The 22,131-nt window shown below is 39.3% G+C and overlaps 1 protein-coding gene across 6 annotated transcripts in view; it reads right to left on the reverse strand.

Moving 5' to 3' along the window:
* FXR1 (FMR1 autosomal homolog 1) overlaps positions 1-15,199 on the reverse strand; it is a 69,941-nt gene extending 54,742 nt beyond the window's left edge. For all 6 annotated transcript variants that reach the window (XM_069559390.1, XM_069559375.1, XM_069559366.1 and 3 more), the window contains exon 1: positions 14,879-15,199. In XM_069559390.1, coding sequence (XP_069415491.1) covers positions 14,879-14,929 — 51 coding nt within the window. In that variant the 5' untranslated portion in view covers positions 14,930-15,199. The remainder of the gene's footprint in view (positions 1-14,878) is intronic.
* Between the last annotated feature and the right edge of the window lie 6,932 nt (positions 15,200-22,131).

Consider the following 22,131-nt stretch of genomic DNA (forward strand, 5'->3'; position numbering starts at 1 on the left):
TTTCCAGTGGTCATGTATGGATCTGAGAGATTATTAAAAAAGCTGAGCACCGAAGAATTGATGCTTTTGAACTGTGGTGTTGGAGAAGACTCTTCAGAGTCCCTTGGACCACAAGGAGATCCAACCAGTCCATCCTAAAGGAGATCAGTCCTGGGTGTTCATTGGAAGGACTGATGTTGAAGCTGAAATTCCAATACTTTTGCCACCTGATGCGAAGAGCTGACTCACTGGAAAAGACCCTGATGTTGGGAAAGATTGAGGGCAGGAGGAAAAGGGGACAACAGAGGATGAGATGGTTGGATGGCATCATCAATTCGATGGATATGGGTTTGGGTGGACTCCGGGAGTCGGTGATGGACACAGAGGCGTGGCATGCTGCGGTTCATGGGGTCACAGATAGTCGGACACAACTGAGGGAACTGAACTAGGACATTACAACTGATGGCTCAATTACTGAAGCAAATTTACGATAAAGTATTGCATTTCTAAATAAATAAATCATGTTGTATTTCTGAACATAAACTGACAAAGAACAGACCTGTGGTTGCCAAGAGGGAGTAGAGTGGAGGAGGGATGGATCGGGAGTTTGACACTAGCTGATGCACACTATTATATACAGGACAGAAAAACAACAAGGTCTTACAGTATAACACAGGGAACTATATTCTATATCCTGTAACAAACTATAAGGGGAAAGAATATGAAAATATATATATATGCAAACCAAATCACTTACACTTAGCTGTACAACAGAAACACAACAATTGTAAATCACCTATACTTCAATAAAATATTTTAAAAATAAACTAAAATAAATTCTCAGTATATTAAGAGGGACAGGCTTCAGTTTGTTAGCTCCTATAGGGCCTTTCCTCTGACTGGGTACACTCTCCATTTTCCCAACCTCCACAGTTAAAGTTCACTGCTGCAGGTAAATGTAATTACAAAAACATTAACCCCTGAGAAAGGAAAAGGTTAATAAGCATAATTTACGAAAAATCTGACCTCTGGTTTTTGTTTTTAAAAAATTGACAAAATGGATGTTCACTTGTTATTCTTTGATCAATTATCAGTTTAGTGATTCTCTGGCCCCAGTCTACCTTCCCAGCTCATCAATTCTAACATTCTGAGTCCCTAAAATCAGGATGCTTCCTAGAATTGATGGCATCTTAAAATAGCAAACAGCTGAATGGCTGCCAGGATATAAATGTCACTGTTAAGCATGCTCAAACTTGGTTTGCTTGCAATTTTCTGTGGCACTTGACTGCAACCCCTTGATAATTCAATCTGCAAACCAATGAAGTACCATTTTAGGAAGGATTTAGGTTTCTTACCAGAAGGTTGTTATGTTGACACCTTCTGATAAAATCAAGAAAGCACCAGCATCAAAACTTGCAGAGTGAGTGAAAATTCTTGGAAGAAAATCCTGGAGATAACAGAGGAGAGCTCTTTTAATGTATGCTTGCAACATCAATGCTCTCCATGGCACTGAGGAAAATATTGTAAGAAGAAACACGATCATCTGAACATAAAGATGTCACAGCCAATTTATTTCGCTTGTACTTTCCATTTTATGAATCTTAAGTGTTCAAAGATAATCTTTCACTAAGTATACACCAAGAGTTCTAAAAGATAAAACTATGACTACTCAGATCAATTGGCAACATTTGTTCTTAGTGCTTCTTACAACTGATGCCATTCTAAAAAAATTGTATAACTCTTCCACTGATTTCCCAAATCTACTTACAGAAAAAGAATCCATTCTCTGGACTCTAAGACCCAAATTTCAACTATACACACATCTTCACCCATCACTTACTTTTGTACCTAAAAACATTATCAATAATTAGAATTGTCTGCTGTCCTGTTTTTGCACTTTACACCTGTATGATCCATTTTACAGGATTAAAAAAAGAAAAAAGTGAATACAGCAAACTATTTCTTAATCAGGGTTCTAAGAGAATATAATATAGTTCAATCACTAAGGCATTCATTGTGTGTAATGAACTAACTCCTCACCCAGGCATAAAGAAAAATATTAGCTATGCACAATCCTTGGAAAAACTGAAAATAACAGCGTTTCTCTGTTTTATAATTCAGATGAGAAACTCTATTAGGTTGAGAAAATTGACTTAGGGACTCCCGGAGCTAGGTGGTGATATTTACCTAAACAATTTTACACATAAGGGTCCCATTCAATCTGCAAACTGAAGGAGCTGAAGCTTCTTCAATTAAGGTCATTTCCAGGCACTCAAAGACATGCCAGAAGTACTTAAAACTACTCCTCTCCCCAACAAAATACCAGATATTCTTTCTGGAACTTTTATGTCAAGTAATTTATAAAGAATTTACAATAAACACCTTCATGTTTCTGGACTGTGTATATGGTTAACAAATACAGAGAGAACTCCGTATTAGAGAAAGGAAAAAAAAAAACTTAAGTGTGCAGTATTACTGGTTTTACTGTTAAGACTGGTCTCAGATCCATTACTTATTATGTGGTAGGTAAAACTAGGGAGGGAACAAACCAGTAAGGTAAGGAAAATAAGACTCCTAACTAGCTTTATCTCCCCAGAAGCAAGTCACAATAGCCTCCTTTATGGACTTTTTATGGTATTCCCAGAGCACCCTAGAGACTTTTGGGAGCAATTTTCAGAAGGTTCTATCAACAGTGAATGGGACCCATCTCTCCCACATGCTGGACATCTTCCTTTCCTCCCATCCCAGACAGTACCTAATTTGAGCATGTGCAAAAATAGAAAAAAATCTTTTTAAAACAGAGACTATGTAATACATGGTGCTAGCACAACTGCCTATGAACAATCAAAATAAGTTTTAATGTAGTAAACATGACATAAATGAATACAACACTACCAGCAAATCTAAGGAATTATATGTATAACCTGGACACTGGCTGTCTTAACCAGGCTGGACACCCGGAAGTCTGTTTAACAGGGAAATAATAGTTCAGCACATAAAAAATAGAACTTCTCTGTGGACAGGGATACCATAAAGTTAACAGATTACAGACAAAGAACGGTTACTCTTACAATGAGTCCTCAGTTCAGTTGCTCAGTTGTATCCAACTGTTTGCGACCCCCATGGACTGCAGCACCACCAACTCCCAGTTACTCAAACTCATGTCCATTGAGTCTGTGATGCCATCCAGCCATCTCATCCTCTGTCGTCCCCTTCTCCTACTGTCTTCAATCTTTCCCAGAGTCAGGGTCTTTTCGAATGAGTCAGCTCTTCACATTAGGTGGCCAAAGTATTGGAGTTTCAGCTTCAACATCAGTCCTTCCAATGAATATTCAGGACCCATTTCCTTTAGGATGGACTAGTTGGATCTCCTTGCAGTCCAAGGGACTCTCATGAGTCTTCTTTAACACCACAATTCAAAAGCATCAATTCTTTGGCTCTCAGCTTTCTTTATAGTCCAACTCTCACATCCACACATGACTACTGGAAAAACTATAGCCTTGACTAGATAGACCTTTGTTGGCAAAGTAATGTCTCTGCTTTTTAATACGCTGTCTAGGTTGGTCATAACTTTCCTTCCAAGGGGTAAGCATCTTTTAATTTCATGGCTGCAATCACCATCTGTAGTGATTTTTGAGCCCAAAAAAATACAGTCTGCCACTGTTCCCCCATCAATTTGCCATGAAGTTATGGGACAGGATGCCATGATCTTAGTTTTCTGAATGTTGAGTTTTAAGCCAACTTTTTCACTCTCCGCTTTCACTTTCATCAAGAGGCTCTTCAGTTCTTCTTCACTTTCTGCCGTAAGGGTGATGTTATCCGCATATCTGAAGTTATTGATATTTCTCCTGGCAATCTTGATTCCAGCTTGTGCTTCCTCCTGCCCAACGTTTCTCACGATGTATTATGCATACAAGTTAAAGAAGCAGGGTGACAATACACAACCTTGGCGTACTTCCTTTTCCTATTTGGAATCAGTCTGTTGTTCTATGTCCAGTTCTAACTGTTGCTTCCTAACCTGCATACAGAATTCTCAAGAGGCAGGTCAGTGAATGTTGGCAATTTGATCTCTGCTTCCTCTGTCTTTTCTAAACCCAGTTTGAACATCTGGAAGTTCATGGTTCACGTACTGCTGAAGCCTGGCTTGGAGAATTTTGAGCATTACTTTGCTAGACTGTGAGATGAGTGCAACTGTGTGGTAGTTTGAGCATTCTTTGGCATTGCCTTTCTTAGGGACTGGAATAAAAACTGACCTTTCCCAGTACTGTGGCCACTGCGGAGTTTCCCAAATTTGCTGGCATATTGAGTGCAGCACTTTCACAGCATCATCTTTCAGGATTTCAAATAGATCAACTGGAATTCCATCACCTCCACTAGCTTTGTTCGTAGTGATGCTTCCTAAGGCCTCTTTGACTTCACATTCCAGGATGTCTGGCCATTATCTGGGTCGTGAAGATCTTTTTTGTACAGTTCTTCTGTGTATTCTTGCCACCTCTTAATATCTTCTGCTTCTGCTAGGTCCATACCATTTCTGTCCTATACTAAGCCCATCTTTGCATGAAATGTTCCCTTGGTATCTTTAATTTTCTTGAAGTAATCTCTAGTCTTTCCCTCTATTTCTTTGCACTGATCACTGAGGAAGGCTTTCTCTCTCCTTGCTATTCTTTGGAACTCTGCATTCAAATGGGTATTTCTTTCCTTTTCTCCCTTGCTTTTCGCTTCTCTTCTCTTTCACAGCTATTTGTAAGGCCTCCTCAGACAGTCATTTTGCTTTTTTGCATTTTTTTCTTGGGGACAATGAATCCTAGGAATCTCAAAAAGTGAAAAAGGATATCCCAGAAGTAAAAGGGAGAAAAACAAGCAATTTATGGAAAAGCAAATCCAAATGGCCAGCATACATTAAAATTCACAAGCAGGGATTTGCAAATCAAAGCTGCAATCAAATAACCCTTTACACCCAATAAACTGGCAAAAATGAAAGATTATAATAAAGTCTATTTCTGGCAAGGATGTAAAAAGGCTGGGATTCACTGACTGAGAAAATACTAAAAAAAAAAAAAAAAAAAGCCTTTTGGAGTGTAATCTGTTAACATTTATTATAGTTAACTGATAAATCTCCCTTCCATCAAGCTATCTTATTACTCTTTGAAACCTATCCAATGAAAGCATACACGGGGTGGCATGTATGTTTGAAACAAAGTGTTTATTAACTATGGATGGCTAAATTTCATGGTAATTATGTGAAACATGTAACCATTAAAAAATAAACTACATTCCCAGAGAAAGTGGTCAAGACATTAGATTATCCTATTTTTATAGAGCAGTGCTGAGAAACAGCTACAATTTTATCTGAATTTGTATCTATTACATTCTAGGAGTATGAAAAAAAATCTGGCATGATGTCTACTTGGCTATGAACAGGCTACCTAAATGATGGATTGTGGATGGACAGATAGAGGGAAGGGAATCCAAATGTGCAGGGCAGGGGTGGGAGGGGGGAATTTAATTATAATAAAACAAGTCTGTATATGCTCAATGAAACTACATATTTGCATATGCATATATAAATCTCTTTAAAGAGTTGAGATATAGCTTTAATACTGTCAGTCAGCACTTTTTCCAGACAGCACATATATATACATAACCACACCCCACATCTTTTCAATTATTCCATCTCTAGAGACCTCAAATCCACATTCTACGTAATAAACTTGTGTTTAATGTTTACATACAACACCTAAAAGATCTGAGTTGTAATTTGATCCCAGTAACAAGCACATTCAAGAGTGCAATTGCAATCAAAATTTTCTTAACTTCAAATATACTTTTCTTTACAGGATCTACAAGCTTTGACAAACAGTGTATTAAAAAGCAGAGACGTCACTTTGCCAATAACGATCAGTACTGTTAAAACTATGGTTTTTCCAGTAGTCCTGTACGGATGTGTGACTTGGACCACAAACAAGGCTGAGAGCGGAAGAATTGATGCTTTCAACTGATGCTTTCAAATTGGTGCTGGAGAAGACTCTTGAGAGTCCTCTGGACTTCAAGGAGATCAAACCAGTCAATCCTAAAAGACATCAACCCTGAATATTCACTGCAAGGACTGATGTTGAAGCTGAACCTGCAGTACTTTGGCCACCTGCCACAAACAGCTCACTGGAAAAGACCCTGATGCTGGGAAAGATTGAAGGCAACATGAGAAGGGAGCAGCAGATGATGAGATGGCTAGACAGCATCGCCAACTAAATGGACATAAATCTGAGCAAACTCCAGGAGATAGCAGAGGACAAAGCCTGACATACTATAATCCATGGGTTTGCAAAGAGTTAGACACAACTTTGCTACTGAACATGAACAGTATCTACAAATCAATGGACACATGCACTATAAATAAAGTTCACAAATTTACTAATTACATTATGCATTACAGAAATTATTGCATCATTATGCATCAGGTTCTATTAAGGAAAAAAATTACGCAAAGCAAGCCTTCAGCATCCATTAGAACTGTTTAACTGTTAATTTAACTGTTCCGAATGAAAAATGGCAATGAAAATGTGAGGATTTCATAAAAATACATAAATATCTACTAATACTCACATACTAGTAATGTTCTAGGCTTATTAATTTCACAAGTTTATAATATCCAACAGTTTCTGAAACAGAAAGACTTGCAGGTTTCAAATGGCCACACTAAATTATAATGACTTTCTTTTTGCCAAGAGTTGAAGTTCACTTTAGTCCTATATTTTCCCTGTTGGCTCACACAGTAAAGTCTGCCTGCAACGCAGGAGACCAGGGTTCAATCCCTTGGTTGGGAAGATCTCCTGGAGAAGGAAATGGCAACCCACTTCCAGACAGAAAAGCCTGGTGAGCCCCAGTCCATGGGGTTGCAAAGACTTTGACACAACTGAGCAACTAACACTTCACTTCATAAGTTCTGAGACAGTATCTTAACTTGAATCAATGCATTAAAAAAAAATTTTTTTTAAGTTTAGTTTGAAACAAAACTCAGAAATAATGAAGTTAGTTTTGTATATATTTTGTTTATGGACTTCCCTGGTGGCTCAGACGGTAAAGCGTTTGCCTACAATGCGGGAGACCCAGGTTCAATCCCTGGGTCGGGAAGATCTCCTGGAGAAGGAAATGGCAACCCACTCCAGTATTCTTGCCTGAAAAATCCCATGGACAGAGAAGCCTGGTAGGCTACAGTCCATGAGGTCGCAAAGAGTCAGACACGACTTCACTTTCACTTTCGTTTCATTGTATTTATATAAAGATTAACAAGTCAGTGTCCAGAAACCAAGAACGACTGATTGATTCATTTGTTCATTCAACAAATACTTACTGACAGTTTACTAACATACCATTTATATATATATCAAGTCACTAGAAAACATGGCTTGAAAATAACCTAAAAAATTATTAAGGCAAAAAGTAATGAATCAAGAAAGAAGTTTTATTCTGGGGGAGGTGGCGGGCAGCGCTGTGCAGCCTATGGGAATCTTAGTTTCTGGTCCAGGAATCAAACCCCTGCCCCTTGCACTGGGAGAGCGGCATCTTAACCACTGGACTGCCAAGAAGTTGTTTTACTACTATTAATTAACAGAATAGGAAAGGCACAAAGACAAGAATCTGAAAGATGAAATTTCTGATTCTTAAGAAATACTGACAGGGAAATGTCATGTAGCTTTGTCAACAATAACTATAACTATCAGTTATCAGTGGGGGAGACCTCTATTTACGCTCCCCAGAAACCTAAGCAAAAAGTGCTGAGGCCAGAATGTGGAAGACAAGTTATAACAACTGATATTTAACATAGATTTAATTTTGGTTCAATTTGTCACGGCTTCTCAGCCTCTTTAATGTCAGGAAAAATAAACTGAAGAGACTACTGTACATATAAATATAAATGTTCAGGTTAACAGAAGTAATGCTTTGCATTGCTTAATTCTGTTTTGTTCAAGCTATTCTTTATGAAGATTTGGTTCAAGAAAACTTCATACAAACATCACAACAGAACTTACTACTATTAGCTAAACATTTGCCGAAGAATTTTTTCAAGCCTTTGATAACTACCATGTGAATATTACCAAAAGGTGCCACATCTTCACAAAATTTGAACAGGAAGTTTCATTAAATATATATATATATATATATATATATAAAAGCATTTCAAACATTTCCCCAAATACCTAACATAACCAATAATATAAAGCTAACAACTGAGGATGTATAAATCATAACTATCCAGCATAAATTATAATCTGAGCCATCATCTAGTTTTCAAACTAAGTACATTTAAGTAAAATGGTTATTTAAAATGTAATCAGTATTTTAAAACTATGGAGTTCCAGGTGGTGCAAGCGGTAAAGAGTCTGCCTGCCAATACAGGAGAGAAAAGAGATGCAGGTTCAATCCTTGGGTCGGGATAATCCCCTGGAGGAGGACAGGGCAACCCACTCCAGCACTCTTGCCTGGAGAATCCCATGGACAGAAGAGCCTGGCAGGCTGCAGTCCATGGGGTCACAGTGTCAGACAAGACTGAAGCAACTCAGCACACACACACACACGGGAGTCTTGCATTCCTTTTTTTCATATTAGTATGACTTTTCCAATTAAAGCACATCTCAATTCAGACTACATTTTGGCCCCATGGATAGTGGTTACTAGATTGGAAAGGGCAGATTTTTGTAATATTAAGACATAGTTCAAATCATTTCTCCAAGAATCCTCCCAATTCAGTCCTCTTGACTCCCACTGTATTCACCAGAAAAATTTATAATTTAACAATAATTTGGTAAGCCATATATTCAATACTTAAAAATCGTATAATGGCTAAAGACATCAGGCTCTCCGGGAGTCAGAAACATCAATCTGAATCTTGAATCAGCCTATTCATTTTATGGATAGATTCACTTAGCTTCAGTTTCCTTAACTGGGGTAACACCATCTCTTTCACTGTGATTGAGAGGAGTAAATAAGATAAATTCAGGTAAAGTACCTGCACAGAATGACAGTCTGAAAAAAGCTCAGTCTTGCCAGACTCTTTACATTACAACCCCATGAACTGTAGCCTGCCAGGCTCTTCTATCCATGAAATTCTCTAGGCAAGAATACTGGAGTGTGCTGCCATGCCCTCCTCCAGGGGCTTTTCCCAACCCAGGGACTGAACCTGGGTCTCCAGCACTGCAGGCACATTCTTTACTGTCTGAGCCACAAGTGCTCAATAAATTGCTGCTGTTGTTAGACCTAGATAGAACCTCAGTGAACTAAGGACCTAGTAGATTCCACCACTTGATGAACTGTCAAAAAAAAAAAAAAAAAAACCCAAGTGCCTCATACTGCTGATGGAAAATCTAAGGCCTCACAACTAGCCAGTACAAGATTTAGGGGTCAGTCATAGAAAGCATACTGCAGTTCAACTACAAAAAAGCAACTTTGCTACATCCTTAACACTGTGGTAGAGAACTCAGTTGCTGAATTATTATCCAGTCAAAACGTATAAGCCTCAAAGAATACACAGTAAGTAACGGACATTACTTTGTTCGTATAGTCAAAGCTATGGTTTTTCCTGTAGCCATGTACAGATGTGAGAGCTGGGAAATAAAAAAAGGCAGAGTGCAGGAGACTCTTGAGAGTCCCTTGGACAGCAAAGAGATCAAACCAGTCAATCCTAAAAGAAATCAACACTGAATATTCATGGGAAGGACTGATGCTGAAGCTAAAGCTCCAATACTCTGGCCACCTGATTCAAAGAGCCAACTCACTGTAAAAAGACCCTGATGGGAAAAGATAGAAGGCAGGAAAGAAGGATGACAGAGGACGAGATGGTTGGATGGCAGTGCAGACTCAATGGATGCGAGTTTGAGCAAACTCCTTGAAACACAGGGAAACTCCTTGAAATACAGGGAAACTCCTTGAAGGATGGGAAGGCTGGCATGCTGCAGTCCATGGGGTCACAAAGATTGGACACGATTAAGCAGACTGAACAACAACAAAGAACAATAGCGCTTCCCTAATGGCTCAGACTGTAAAGACTGCAATGCAGGAGAACAGGGTTCAATCCCTGGGTAGGGAAGATCCCTGGAGAAGGGAATGGCTACCCATTCCAGTATTCTTGCCTGGGAAATCCCTGGAGACAGAGGAGCCTGGTGGACTAGTTCATGGGGTCAAAAAGAGTTGGACACGACTGAGCAACATTACTACTACTACTCAGTTCAGTTGCTCAGTCGTCTGACTCTTTGCGACCCCATGAACTGCAGCACACCAGGCCTCCCTGTCCTTCACCAACTCCCGGAGTTCATCCAAGCTCATGTCCATCGAGTCGGTGATGCCATCCAGCCATCTCATCCTCTGTCGTCCCCTTCTCCTCCTGTCCTCAATCCCTCCCAGCATCAGCATCAGAGTCTTTTCCAATGAGTCAACTCTTCACATAAGGAGGCCAAAATACTGCAGTTTCAGCTTTAGCATCAGTCCTTCCAAAGAACACCCAGGACTGATCTCCTTTAGAATGGACTGGTTGGATCTCCTTGCAATCCAAGGGTTAATGGACAATAGTAATAAGCAATAGTAAATTATTATTTTACTTACACAATACCCACAAATATATCATGACGTATAGAAAAAAATATGAAAAAATATGTTTTCTGTAAGTAAAGCCAAGGTCTTGACATTGTCTCTAGATACGGAAGATCAAGGCTTTCTTTTTTGCTTTTGTGTTTTCAGATTTTTCATTAATTACACATTGTTCTTGTAATACAAAAACAAAACTTCATGGGAAAATTAATTTTTAAAAATTAAGTGGTCTTTTGACTTAATTAAATGCTAGTTCTTTTATATTTAAAAAACTTCATTTTAAAACATGTACAACTAAAAATACCTTCAAAATATCTTAAACTATGTTAACCTAATAGTGTCCATAACATAACACAGCAACCTTCTTCTCAATTACTAATCTCCACAAAGAAATCAACCATCTTCTATATAACTTTGAAAAGTAAGCACATTTTCAAAATACAACTCTTTAAAGTCTATTGGCCATCATCCTTAGCAATAATAAATCCGTTGTATAATTTAATTACTCTCAAATTTCAATATTAAGCTAAAACAAAAAGCAAATTTTGGAAATATCATGGTACTTTAAAATGTTTTGTAGTTGATCAATTAACATAGTCAAAAGCCGGAATTACAGAGCTTTAAAAGTAATTCTTTCTTCTAAAGAGAAGAACTGAAAATTCCTTCAGCCATCTTAGACACATTTCCATGGAATACCATGGAAACTCCTCTCCAAGTGCCAGAAACTGAGTGACTTACTTTCAACTTCTATTTAAAATTATATTCTGCCCACGGCTATGCAAGTTGCAGTGCTATTACAAAGCTTAAAATCATATACATCAGTTAAAAAGCATTTTAATGACTCCAAATGGGTACAAGGCTTTTTGAGGGGTTAAGGAAAATGTTCTAAAAAGAGACTGTGGTAATGGTTACACAATTCCGTAAATATACTATCAATACTATCAGAGAATGTAAATTCTATCTGAAAGCTTTAAAAAGATAATAATAAATGCATCTTAAATGGCACAGCAGTATAAACCCTATGATGCTGCACTCCAGATAAAGGCTATAAAAACAAGTTTGTAAATAAAATTACATCCCCTATCAAGTAATTAATTACCGTATTTCCCATTTTTCCAATCCCTATAGTTACCTAGCTTCAAACAAGAGTTAAGTTTTTATCTGACAACCACAGATCTACTGTTCTTAAGTAAAAAGGGCAGGATGCAAAACAAAGTATTCGTGTAAATATTTAGGGGAGGGAAAAAAACTATCCTATTTTAGACTCCATCTTCAGCTTTTCACTGGTTCCAACTAATTTATGAAATGAAGTTTCAGTTCCAGTAAAAACCTTTAATCAATCTCTACAGAGCACTGCCTCAAGCATGATGATACTGGCCACTAACCCCATGACTCTGAAACTCTTGCTCTGAAACTCTTGAATGGTAATTCACATTCACAGTCAATGTGGTGGGAGGGCAGGGCAAAGGGGGAAAAATGAGAGGAAAATCAGAACCACCAGTATATTGAAAACCACCGCTGAAAGAAAAAAACACCAAAATGTTAACTATTATTCTAGCTTTTTCTGATAGTTTCTAAAATCCCTCACTGACCATGTATTACTTTTTAAATTTGAAAAAATTGCTTAAAATTACTTCCACGTTAAATTAAACAACCCAAACTCAAAACAGTATTCTGTATGATTCTATGTAGGGAAAACTATGGGGACAGAAACCACACTAGGTTCCAGGGGTGAGGAGAGAGGATGACTACAAGGGGACAAGATAGAAATTTGGGGGATGTGGAATTATTCTATCGCTTTACCCTATTGGTAGTGATTACACAACCGTTAGCATTTATCAAAACTTACATAATCGTCAAAGATGTTTTTAAAAAGATGCATTTTACTATAGGCAAATTAATCTAAAAAAATTCATGAATCTACAATTAATAATGTGCTTATGCAGTAAGCCAGTTTTTTCCAAGTGGACAGTTTCATGGGATAAAAATATTACAAACTACTGAACTACTTCAAACATCTTATTTTACACAAAACAATATAGGACCAGGAATATTTGGTCAACAGTGCATTGCTAGATGACCTTAAATAAGCTGAAGTATGTAGAGACGCAGAATTCCTATTTGTTTAACTTCAAATGTAGGGCTCCTTCCACTTCATCATCTTTACTCTTCCAGAGTTCTGAGGACCATAGCTTCCACAAAGTACAAGTCGATTATTGCAGGACATAAAATTCAAAACATTTAAGTGCTACCTCAGCAGATTCAAATGTGGCTAGGGTCCTTCCCAACCTCTGCCAAAGAACCACCTTACTACACTTTGTAAACAAAATAGGTGTAATGGACTCAAAAAGTCTAAGAATCAAGCAGATTTTGTAGAGTATGGATAAGTATCATCGATAAACTACAGTTCCAAAACAAGGACAAAAGCAAAAAAAAAAAAAAACTATGCAAAACCAACGTAAGATGGTAAACAATCTTTACTAAAATTTGCAAACTGACGGTATTATTGAACCTTTAAAATGTTTTTAAAAACGTAAACGTTTAGCAGATGAACATAAAATATACTTGCATAAAAAGAAATGGTGTTGTATCATCTATCATCGACATGCTGAAAATTGTTAAAGCAAAACAATCTTTCCTGTGTTTCGATATGCCAGGAAAAAATGCGTTATCTCCACTACACAAGAATTCAACAGCCGAATAGTGAGAATAAAGCAAAAATGATGAACCTTATCTACCTTTGACAGTAAAGTATGATAAGGCCACTCTTTGTGCAGTGCCACAAATGTTATCTGCAGTCTTTCAAAGACGGCAACCATTAGAACAGGCTAATGATGTACCTACTCAAATTTTACTCAGGGCTTTTGTATGACAAAAAGTTGTTAACCTAGACTGATAATAGAACTATTCACTAATTACGACTCCTTTCCACTAGTCACTTTTCACTTTATGTTAACCACCTAAGGAGATTTAAACTTGTAAAAAGCTTAACGAGATCCTTTAGACGCCAACAGAGATTCTCTACTACGCTATAACCACGTGACAGCTAAACCAATTTCACACAGCTAATTAGTAAACTAGAAAAGGAAAACGCTAAAAATAGGAATTACGACCACCAAGTAAGAGAAAATTCCGTGGGAGATACGAGGTACGCTGAAACTAAACTCAGAATACATTCTGCGTACTCACAATACTACTCCTGTATTAGGAGAAGGCCCTTCATAAAAATAGCCAGGACTCTCAAACATTTGAGATGCTGGCTTAGTAAGACTGACTGACAGACAACAGCTGGGGAGATTTTTGTATTGATCTTGTAACATCGCGGCATTACTTTGGGAGAAAGGGAGAATCGGGAAAAGGGACTGTTATAATGGCAAGACTAAACTTGTAAGGATTTCATTTTCAATTAAGTGACCCCTACACTGGAAGCCCCTAATAAATTCCTCTACTCTCGAATTCCTCTTCCGTTTTCCAGACTCGATCCCACAATAATGCACCTTCAAAATACGCGTGTGTGTGTGTGTTGCGGGGGGGGGGGGGTCAACACCCTCCAAAAACACTGGATAACTGAAAGACAAACTAGTTACCTCCCCACCTGTGTCTTCTTAATCTATCTCACATTTTAAATCTTAAAGCCTAGAACTCTCTCGCCTTTTCTTCCGTAATAGAGGGGCTAAGGCGCCGCCCAATTTCCCAGGCAAAAAACAAAATAAAATATTTCTACCCGCCACATTTCAAGGTTTTCTAGTTTTCTCTTCGATCCTAATCTTCAATTCTGCACTCGCTCTCTTCAGACACTGAAGTTTATAAGCCCAAAACCCTAGTACAAAGGTGAATTCCTAAGATTCCGCAAGGCACCCCTCAAGGGGGTGGGGAGGGGTCGTAGCCGCGGGCCGAGGCGCTCTCGCTCGGCCCAGTTCGAGGGGCGGGGGAGTGGCTGTGACCAAACAATCCCACCACCTCCTTTTCACGACTCCCCCCACCTCTCGGCGCTCGGGCCTGCTCCCAGGAAGCTTCCTGCGGCCACTCGGCTTCTCCTCACCGGCCCGCGAACGGCCACACTAGCATCCAAGAAAAAGGTTCGTAAGTAGGAATACGCAAGAACTGTCCGACGTGTTGTTTCAAAATATAACGGAGCCCGGGCCCCCGAGACCGTTAAACCGCGGGTGGAGGGGGGAGAAGCGATGAACCCAGTGGCCTCAGGCTTTGTCCTGGCTGCCTTTTTCGACCCCAAACGCCACTATGTTGAACCACCAACCCTCCCCCAAACCGGCCCGAGCCCCCAGAAGAGCCAACAAAGCAGCAAAAGGGTCGGTACCTTGTAGAAAGCCCCGTTGGAGCCGCGAACCTCCACCGTCAGCTCCGCCATGTTGGAACCGCAAAGGCCGCTGGGAAGAGATTCTAGAAACTTTCCAACCAGAGGGGAGGAGGGGGGAGGGGCGTGAAGGAGGCGGGGGGAGGGGCGGGGAAAACAGGGCGGGACTGGGATCCCCCGCCCCACACCCCTGGGGTCTCACGGTGCCGCCCCGGCTCTTCCAGTGGGATCCCTCCGCTCCTTACATCACTCCCCCCCAGCTCCGCCCGCCGTCGCCAACGCCCCGTTCGCCTCCCGACACAATCGCCCGACCTTTGGTGACCCGCCCTACGTCTCCGCCCCTAAGCGCCGGGTGCTTGCCAGCCCCAGCCGGTCGGGGCCTCCTGCTGCCCGGGAGTGAATTGCCCCGGCACAGCTTCCCCCACGCATCTGCGTTCCGGCAGGCTCGGCACCTTGCCCTGAAACTTCCTTGAGATGCTGGAAGCCCTGGAGTAGCTTCCTTATCTGGTGAAAAGCAACTTTGGTGGCTTCAGTTGCACACTGGCACAAACTTTAGGGGAAAGAGAGAAGCTAAAAATGTACATACTATGTGCTGTAAATTTTGTAGCCTCGCTTTCTTAGAAAAAAAAAAAAAGTGTTATATTGGTGGCTTCTTCCTGACTCCCAGTCCAGCCTTCTCCCCACCTGTTAACCACTTTCAGTTCAGTTCAGTCCGACTCTTTACGACCCCATGGACTGCAGCACGCCGGACTTCTCTGTCCATCACCAATTCCACTGTTTAAAAAGTTGAACTAAGTATTTCCAGTTCAAGTTAGATGTATTCATAACCCGGGAGGTAATACCATTGTTAGAAGTAATCATGAAAACAATAAAGCTGTAGAGCACGTTTTTCCCCTACTGCAGTGCGTAGGAACTTCCACACACAGGATCAAAGCAGAACCAATTTGTATGGCTTTTCTACCAGAACCTACACCAATACCATTAAGTGTTCAAAGTGGAGATACTTTGAATATTTAACAATACTGAAACATTTTCCGAAAGCAAGGACTTTGGAAACAGTACTGGAAGTATTCTTTTCTGTGTGTTGTTTTACCGTTTTGACAGGAAAACCCTAGAAAAGGATGCTTTGCTGGCACACTAGCTCTTAAGGAAATGCTCATGGGCCTAGCCCTGGCCTTTATGAGCAAGGGGGTCCTTTAAAATGTACGTAAAATTCCATCTGAATTACTAAGGGCTCCATATTGCTATGGATGGAATGTTCTTTTTAAAATGTTCATCATTGTGAGGAAAACACAAGCACGCTAATACATCAATGAGTAACAGCCACCATTTATTAAGGGCTTCATGTGCGTATGACACTTTATATAATCATCTTGCAATGATCCTTCAGAATTAAAATACCCTAATTTCCTTTTTCCCTCACAGCTGTATTGAAGTGTAATTCACCTACCGTACAATTCATCCATTTAAGGTGTACAATTCAATGGTTTTTAGTACATTTACATAATTGTGTAATCATCTCCACAATCAATTTTAGAACATTTTCACCATCCCCCCACAAAACCCTCCTATCTGTTGACATTCCCCATTTAACCCTATTGTAGCCATGCGTTCCAGGAAACATACTCAGAAGGACAGTGCAGATAGTGGAGTGCAGTTTATTACATCGGCAGGCGAAAGCCAGAGTCTCTTAGCCAAGGACCCCGACCAGTCTTTGTGAAAACCTTTTATACCCTAAGTGTGTAAGGTTCCCTGAAACTAGTATGAACAAAGGAAAAATAAAGATACAATCAAAGTTAACCCGTGATTCATATGCCTTAAGCCTAGGTAGTTAACAGTGGACAATTATCAATAGGCTTATGGTCATACCCCAATAAGCATAATAGAATGTATGATTCTATTCGTTACACAGATAATTAGGGTATTCTTTTAGGCAAGGAGAGCCCTGGGGCTCTGCCTTCTGGGGGCCTGGTTTTCCAGCTGGTACGTCGTTTTTCGTAGGTACTGGGCATATAGCTCAAAGTCCACGGTCCGGCCCAAGATGGAGTCCTGCTTTCAGACAGAGCCTGTTCTGTTTCCTCCTTCAACCCCAATCCCCAAAACCCTAAGCAACCACTAATCTACTTTCTTCCTTTTTCTTCCTTCTTCTTTCCTTGGCCTTCACATTTGTTCCTGAATGTCAATCACTTTGGGTAGGGCTATGAAATTTCCATTTGGACTAAAGTCAAGTTATTTGAACTTTGAAGAATAAAGATTGTTCCTCTTCAGGCCTTGTATGCTAAAAACATTTTGAGGTTGGACACCCCCAACCTGTCTCCACTAACTCCTGCTATTAATAGATAGAACTATGACTTCCATTAAACAACAGAGATTTATAGCAATCAGTCATATATCTAAGATCACATAAGATCTAAATTAGCAGAACTGGAATTTAAGTCACACCTCTTTCCATTTCCAGAACTCATTTCATGACTCTGTTGTCGGCATGTTATGTTCATAGTGGGATAGTACACAAGCTTTAAAATTTTGATATAGATCTGTATTCATCATTTTGAAAAGACAATCATTATTAAAAGGAAAAGAGTTACATCTCAATAAAACTGGGAAATAAGTAAAATTTTTATTTATTTATTTTTTTGTTATTTTTTTTTTTTAGTTTTTTATTTTTTAAATTTTAAAATCTTTAATTCTTACATGCATTCCCAAACATGAACCCCCCTCCCACCTCCCTCCCCATAACATCTTTCTGGGTCATCCCCATGCACCAGCCCCACGCATGCTGCATCCTGCGTCAGACATAGACTGGCGATTCAATTCACATGATAGTATACATGTTAGAATGTCATTCTCCCAAGTAAAATTTTTAAAAAGGGAAAAGTCACAAAACAGCAAGCATAATCACCTTTAAATAATGAATGTGCTCATGTGTGTATGTGTATATATATATATGGTGATGGTGCTGGTGAAGACCCTTGAGAATCCCTTGGACTGCAAGGAGATCAAACCAGGCAATCCTAAAGGAAATCAACCCTGAATATTCTTTGGAAGGACTGAAGGTGAAGTTCCACTATATGGCCACCTGATGCAAAGAGCTAACTCATTGGAAAAGACCCCGATGCTGGAAAAGATTGAGGGCAGGAGGAAAAGGGAGAGATACAGAATAATATCGTTGGATGGCATCATTGACTCAATAGACGTGAATTTGAGCAAACTCCAAGAGCTAGTGCAGGACAGGGAAGTCTGGCGTGCTGCATTCCATGAGGTTGTAAAGAGTCAGATACAACTTAGCAACTGAACAACAACAAATGCACTGTTGTGTTGTTTAGTCCATAAGTCATCTTCAACTCTTTTGTGACCCCATGTACTGTAGCCCATGAGACTCCTCTGTCTAAAACCATGTCTCCTGCATTGGCAGATGGGTTCTTTACCACTGAGCCACCAGGGAAGCCCCCTGTATGTGTATACATATGTGTGTGTGTGTGTGTGTCTGTATGTGTGTGTGTATATATATAAAAATATAAATATATATACATACATATATATATGGGAGACTTGGGTTCAATCCCTGGGTTGGGAAGATCCCCTGGAGAACATGGCAACCCACGACACAACTGAGCGACAAAGCATGGCACAGAACATATACAAACACATATCTGTTCAGTTCAGTCACTCAGTCGTGTCTGACTTTTTGCAACCCCATGGATTGCAGCGCGCCAGGCCTCCCTGTCCATCACCAACTCCCGGAGTCCACCCAAACCCATGTCCATTGAGTGGGTGATGCCATCCAACCATCTCATCCTCTGTCGTCCCCTTCTCCTCCTGCCTTCAGTCTCTCCCAGAGTCAGGGTCTTTTCAAATGAGTCAGCTCTTCGTATCAGGTGGCCAAAGTATTGGAGTTTCAGCTTCAACATCAGTCCTTCCAGTGAATATTCAGGACTGATCTCCTTTAGGATGGACTGGTTGGATCTCCTTGCAGTCCAAGGGACTCAAGAGTCTTCTCCAACACCACAGTTCAAAAGCATCAATTCTTTGGCTCTCAGCTTTCTTTATAGTCCAACTCTCACATCCACACATGACTACTGGAAAAACCATAGCCTTGACTAGATGAACCTTTGTTGACAAAGTAATGTCTCTGCTTTTCAATATGCTGTCTAGGTTGGTCATAACTTTCCTTCCAAGGAGTAAGTGTCTTTTAATTTCATGGCTGCAATCACCATCTGCAGTGATTTTGGAGCCCCCCAAAATACAGTCTGCCACTGTTTCCTCATCTATTTGCCAGGAATGATGGGACCGGATGCCATGATTTTAGTTTTCTGAATGTTGAGCTTTAAGCCAACTTTTTCACTCTTGTCTTTCATGTTCATCAAGAGGCTCTTTAGTTCTTCTTCACTTTCTGCCATAAGGGTGGTGTCATCTGCATATCTGAGGTCATTGATATTTCTCCTGGCAGTCTTGATTCCAGCTTGTGCTTCATCCAGCCCAGCGTTTCTCATGATGTACTCTGCATATCAGTTAAATAAGCAGGGTGACAATATACAGCCTTGACATACTTCTTTTCCTATTTGGAACCAGTCTGTTGTTCCATGCCCAGTTCTAACTGTTGCTTCCTGACCTGCATACAGATTTCTCAAAGGCAGGTCAGGTGGTCTGATATTCCCATCTCTTTCCATTTTCCACAGTTTATTGTGATCCACACAGTCAAAGGCTTTGGCATAGTCAATAAAGCAGAAATAGATGTTTTTCTGGAAATCTCTTGCTTTTTCAATGATCCAGCGAATGTTGGCAATTTGATCTTTGGGACCTCTGCCTTTTCTAAAACCAGCTTGAACATCTGGAAGTTCTCAGTCCACATATTGCTGAAGCCTGGCTTAGAGAATTTTGAGCATTACTTTACTAGCGTGTGAGATGAGGGCAATTTTGCAGTAGTTTGAGCATTCTTTGGCATTGCCTTTCTTTGGGATTGGAATGAAAACTAACCTTTTCCAGTCCTAGATACATATATATATATAATACAACCACATACACATATACACATATATGGTTTAGAAGTTGATATTAATTGTTGCATATTTCCTGAAGAGGACTTATGGTTGACATAAATTTTGCAATTTTTGTTTTCTTTTGCATTTTCTGAATTTTTTTGAATGAGCGTGTCACTTGATTCTCAGAAAAAAAAAGTATTTTCAGTTTTTAAACACTATACATGAATATTCCACAACCATTAGAGATAAAATTTTAGAGAAATATTATTGATACGAGTAAAGGTCTACAATGTAACTATGAAAAGAAGACTATCAAATACTGTATATGGAGTCAATTTTGTACAGAAAATATATACACATATTGCATAAAAGTATATAGATGTTTACCAAAATGTTAGCAGTGGTATCTTTAGGCAGTTGCATTATAGATGATTATTTTTCTTCATGCTTTCTACGTTTTACAAGTTTTCTATATTGAAAAGTGGTACTATTTCTAACTTTTAAAAAAATATAAATTAAATAGGAAAATGTTTCTCAAAAATAAACTTTGTATACACAGCTACTGGAACACAAAGAACTTAAGATTTTGATCAATTTTGTGGCACTATATTTAGTTTGAGTTGTCAGTGAAATGTGATAAGGAAACATGCTATCATCATTTAACATCTTCTCAAAGTAGTTCATTTGAAGATAATTTTAACTTGACTAAATTGGGATTATAGGAGTTTTTCTTCCTTGGGATATAGAAATCTAGAGGGTCTAAAATATTGATATTTTAACCAACAGTTTCCAAAACAAATTGTGCCCTATTTTATAAACAGCTAATGAAAGACTCCGGAGAAGGCAATGGCACCCCACTCCAGTACTCTTGCCTGGAAAATCCCATGGATGGAGGAGCCTGGTGGGCTGCAGTCCATGGGGTCACTAAGAGTCGGACATGGCTGAGCGACTTCACTTTCACTTTTCATTTTCATGCATTGGAGAAGGAAATGGCAACCCACTCCAGTGTTCTTGCCTGGAGAATCCCAGGGACGGGGGAGCCTGGTGGGCTGCTGTCTCTGGGGTCGCACAGAGTTGGACACGACTGAAGTGACTTAGCAGCAGCAGCAATGAATGACTCAGGAATCATAATCTAAAATGTTTTAACCTTTTTTTCATAGGCATCTTTGATTTTTTTAATCACAATATACTAACATACATTGAGTATAAGAATTAATATTTTAAAAATTATGTTAAACCAAACTGTTGAGTTTAGTTGTCTTGATATTGTGAAGAATCCATATGATATAGACAATTCCAGATAAAGGAAGAAAGAAACAATACCAGTCTCATTTTGCAAGTCAGAAACAGAGCTTCACTCCACCCTAGACCCTAATCTAATATGAAGTTGAACTTAAAGCAAAAAACTATATTGCAAGACCACTGAAAAGTCATTAATAAGAGTTAAGATCATGAGCTCTGCATATGGATTGCCCTTTTGAAGTTCAAATAAAATTTGTTATTTCCTAGTTCGGACTCTCTATGAGCAAAAAAAATTTAATGTTATGCCACAAAGATTTTAGGTTATTTAAGATAGCAGTTAGCAATTAATCTGACAAATGCATATCCCTACTTTATTACTTAATTCAAAATTAATTCCATTTAAAGATTTAAGTGCAAACAAAATCATGAAAATAGTACAAGTAAACATGGATAAACTTTAAACTATTGTTTAATTGTCTCTGCCATTACAAAATGCCCAGAAGCCAATGAGGAAAGATTGTAAGTTTGAATACATAAACACTTAAAACTTCTCAAGCGGGAAAAAAAGAAAAAAAATTACCTTAATCGAAGTTAAAGGCAGCAAGGAGTAAAAATCACTAAGTATGTTAGTCTGTTAGTTTCTCAGTCGTGTCTGACTCTCTGCTACCCCATGGACTGTAGCTCACCTGGTTCCCCTGTCTGTGGAATTATCCAGGCAAGAATAATGGAGTGGGTATCCATTCCCTTCTCCATTGGTATCTTCTCCACCCAAGAATCAAACCTGGGTCTCCTGCACTACAGGCAGATTCTTTACCATCTGAGCCACCAAGAAAGCCCTAAAAAACAACTAAGCTCTTTACTAAACAAAGATTTTTATTTTTTATTTTTTGCCTTTTCTTAGGGGATCCTAGTTCCCTACCCAGATTGAACCTGGGCCCCCACCGGTGAAAGTTCAGCATCTTAACTACTAGAGAGCCAACGAATTCCCAGTTATCTCCTGTAAGTCATATGGAAATACAAATAATCCCAAAG

The sequence above is a fragment of the Ovis canadensis genome, chromosome 1, assembly GCF_042477335.2.
Source record: "Ovis canadensis isolate MfBH-ARS-UI-01 breed Bighorn chromosome 1, ARS-UI_OviCan_v2, whole genome shotgun sequence".
Classification (NCBI taxonomy): Eukaryota; Metazoa; Chordata; class Mammalia; order Artiodactyla; family Bovidae; genus Ovis; species Ovis canadensis.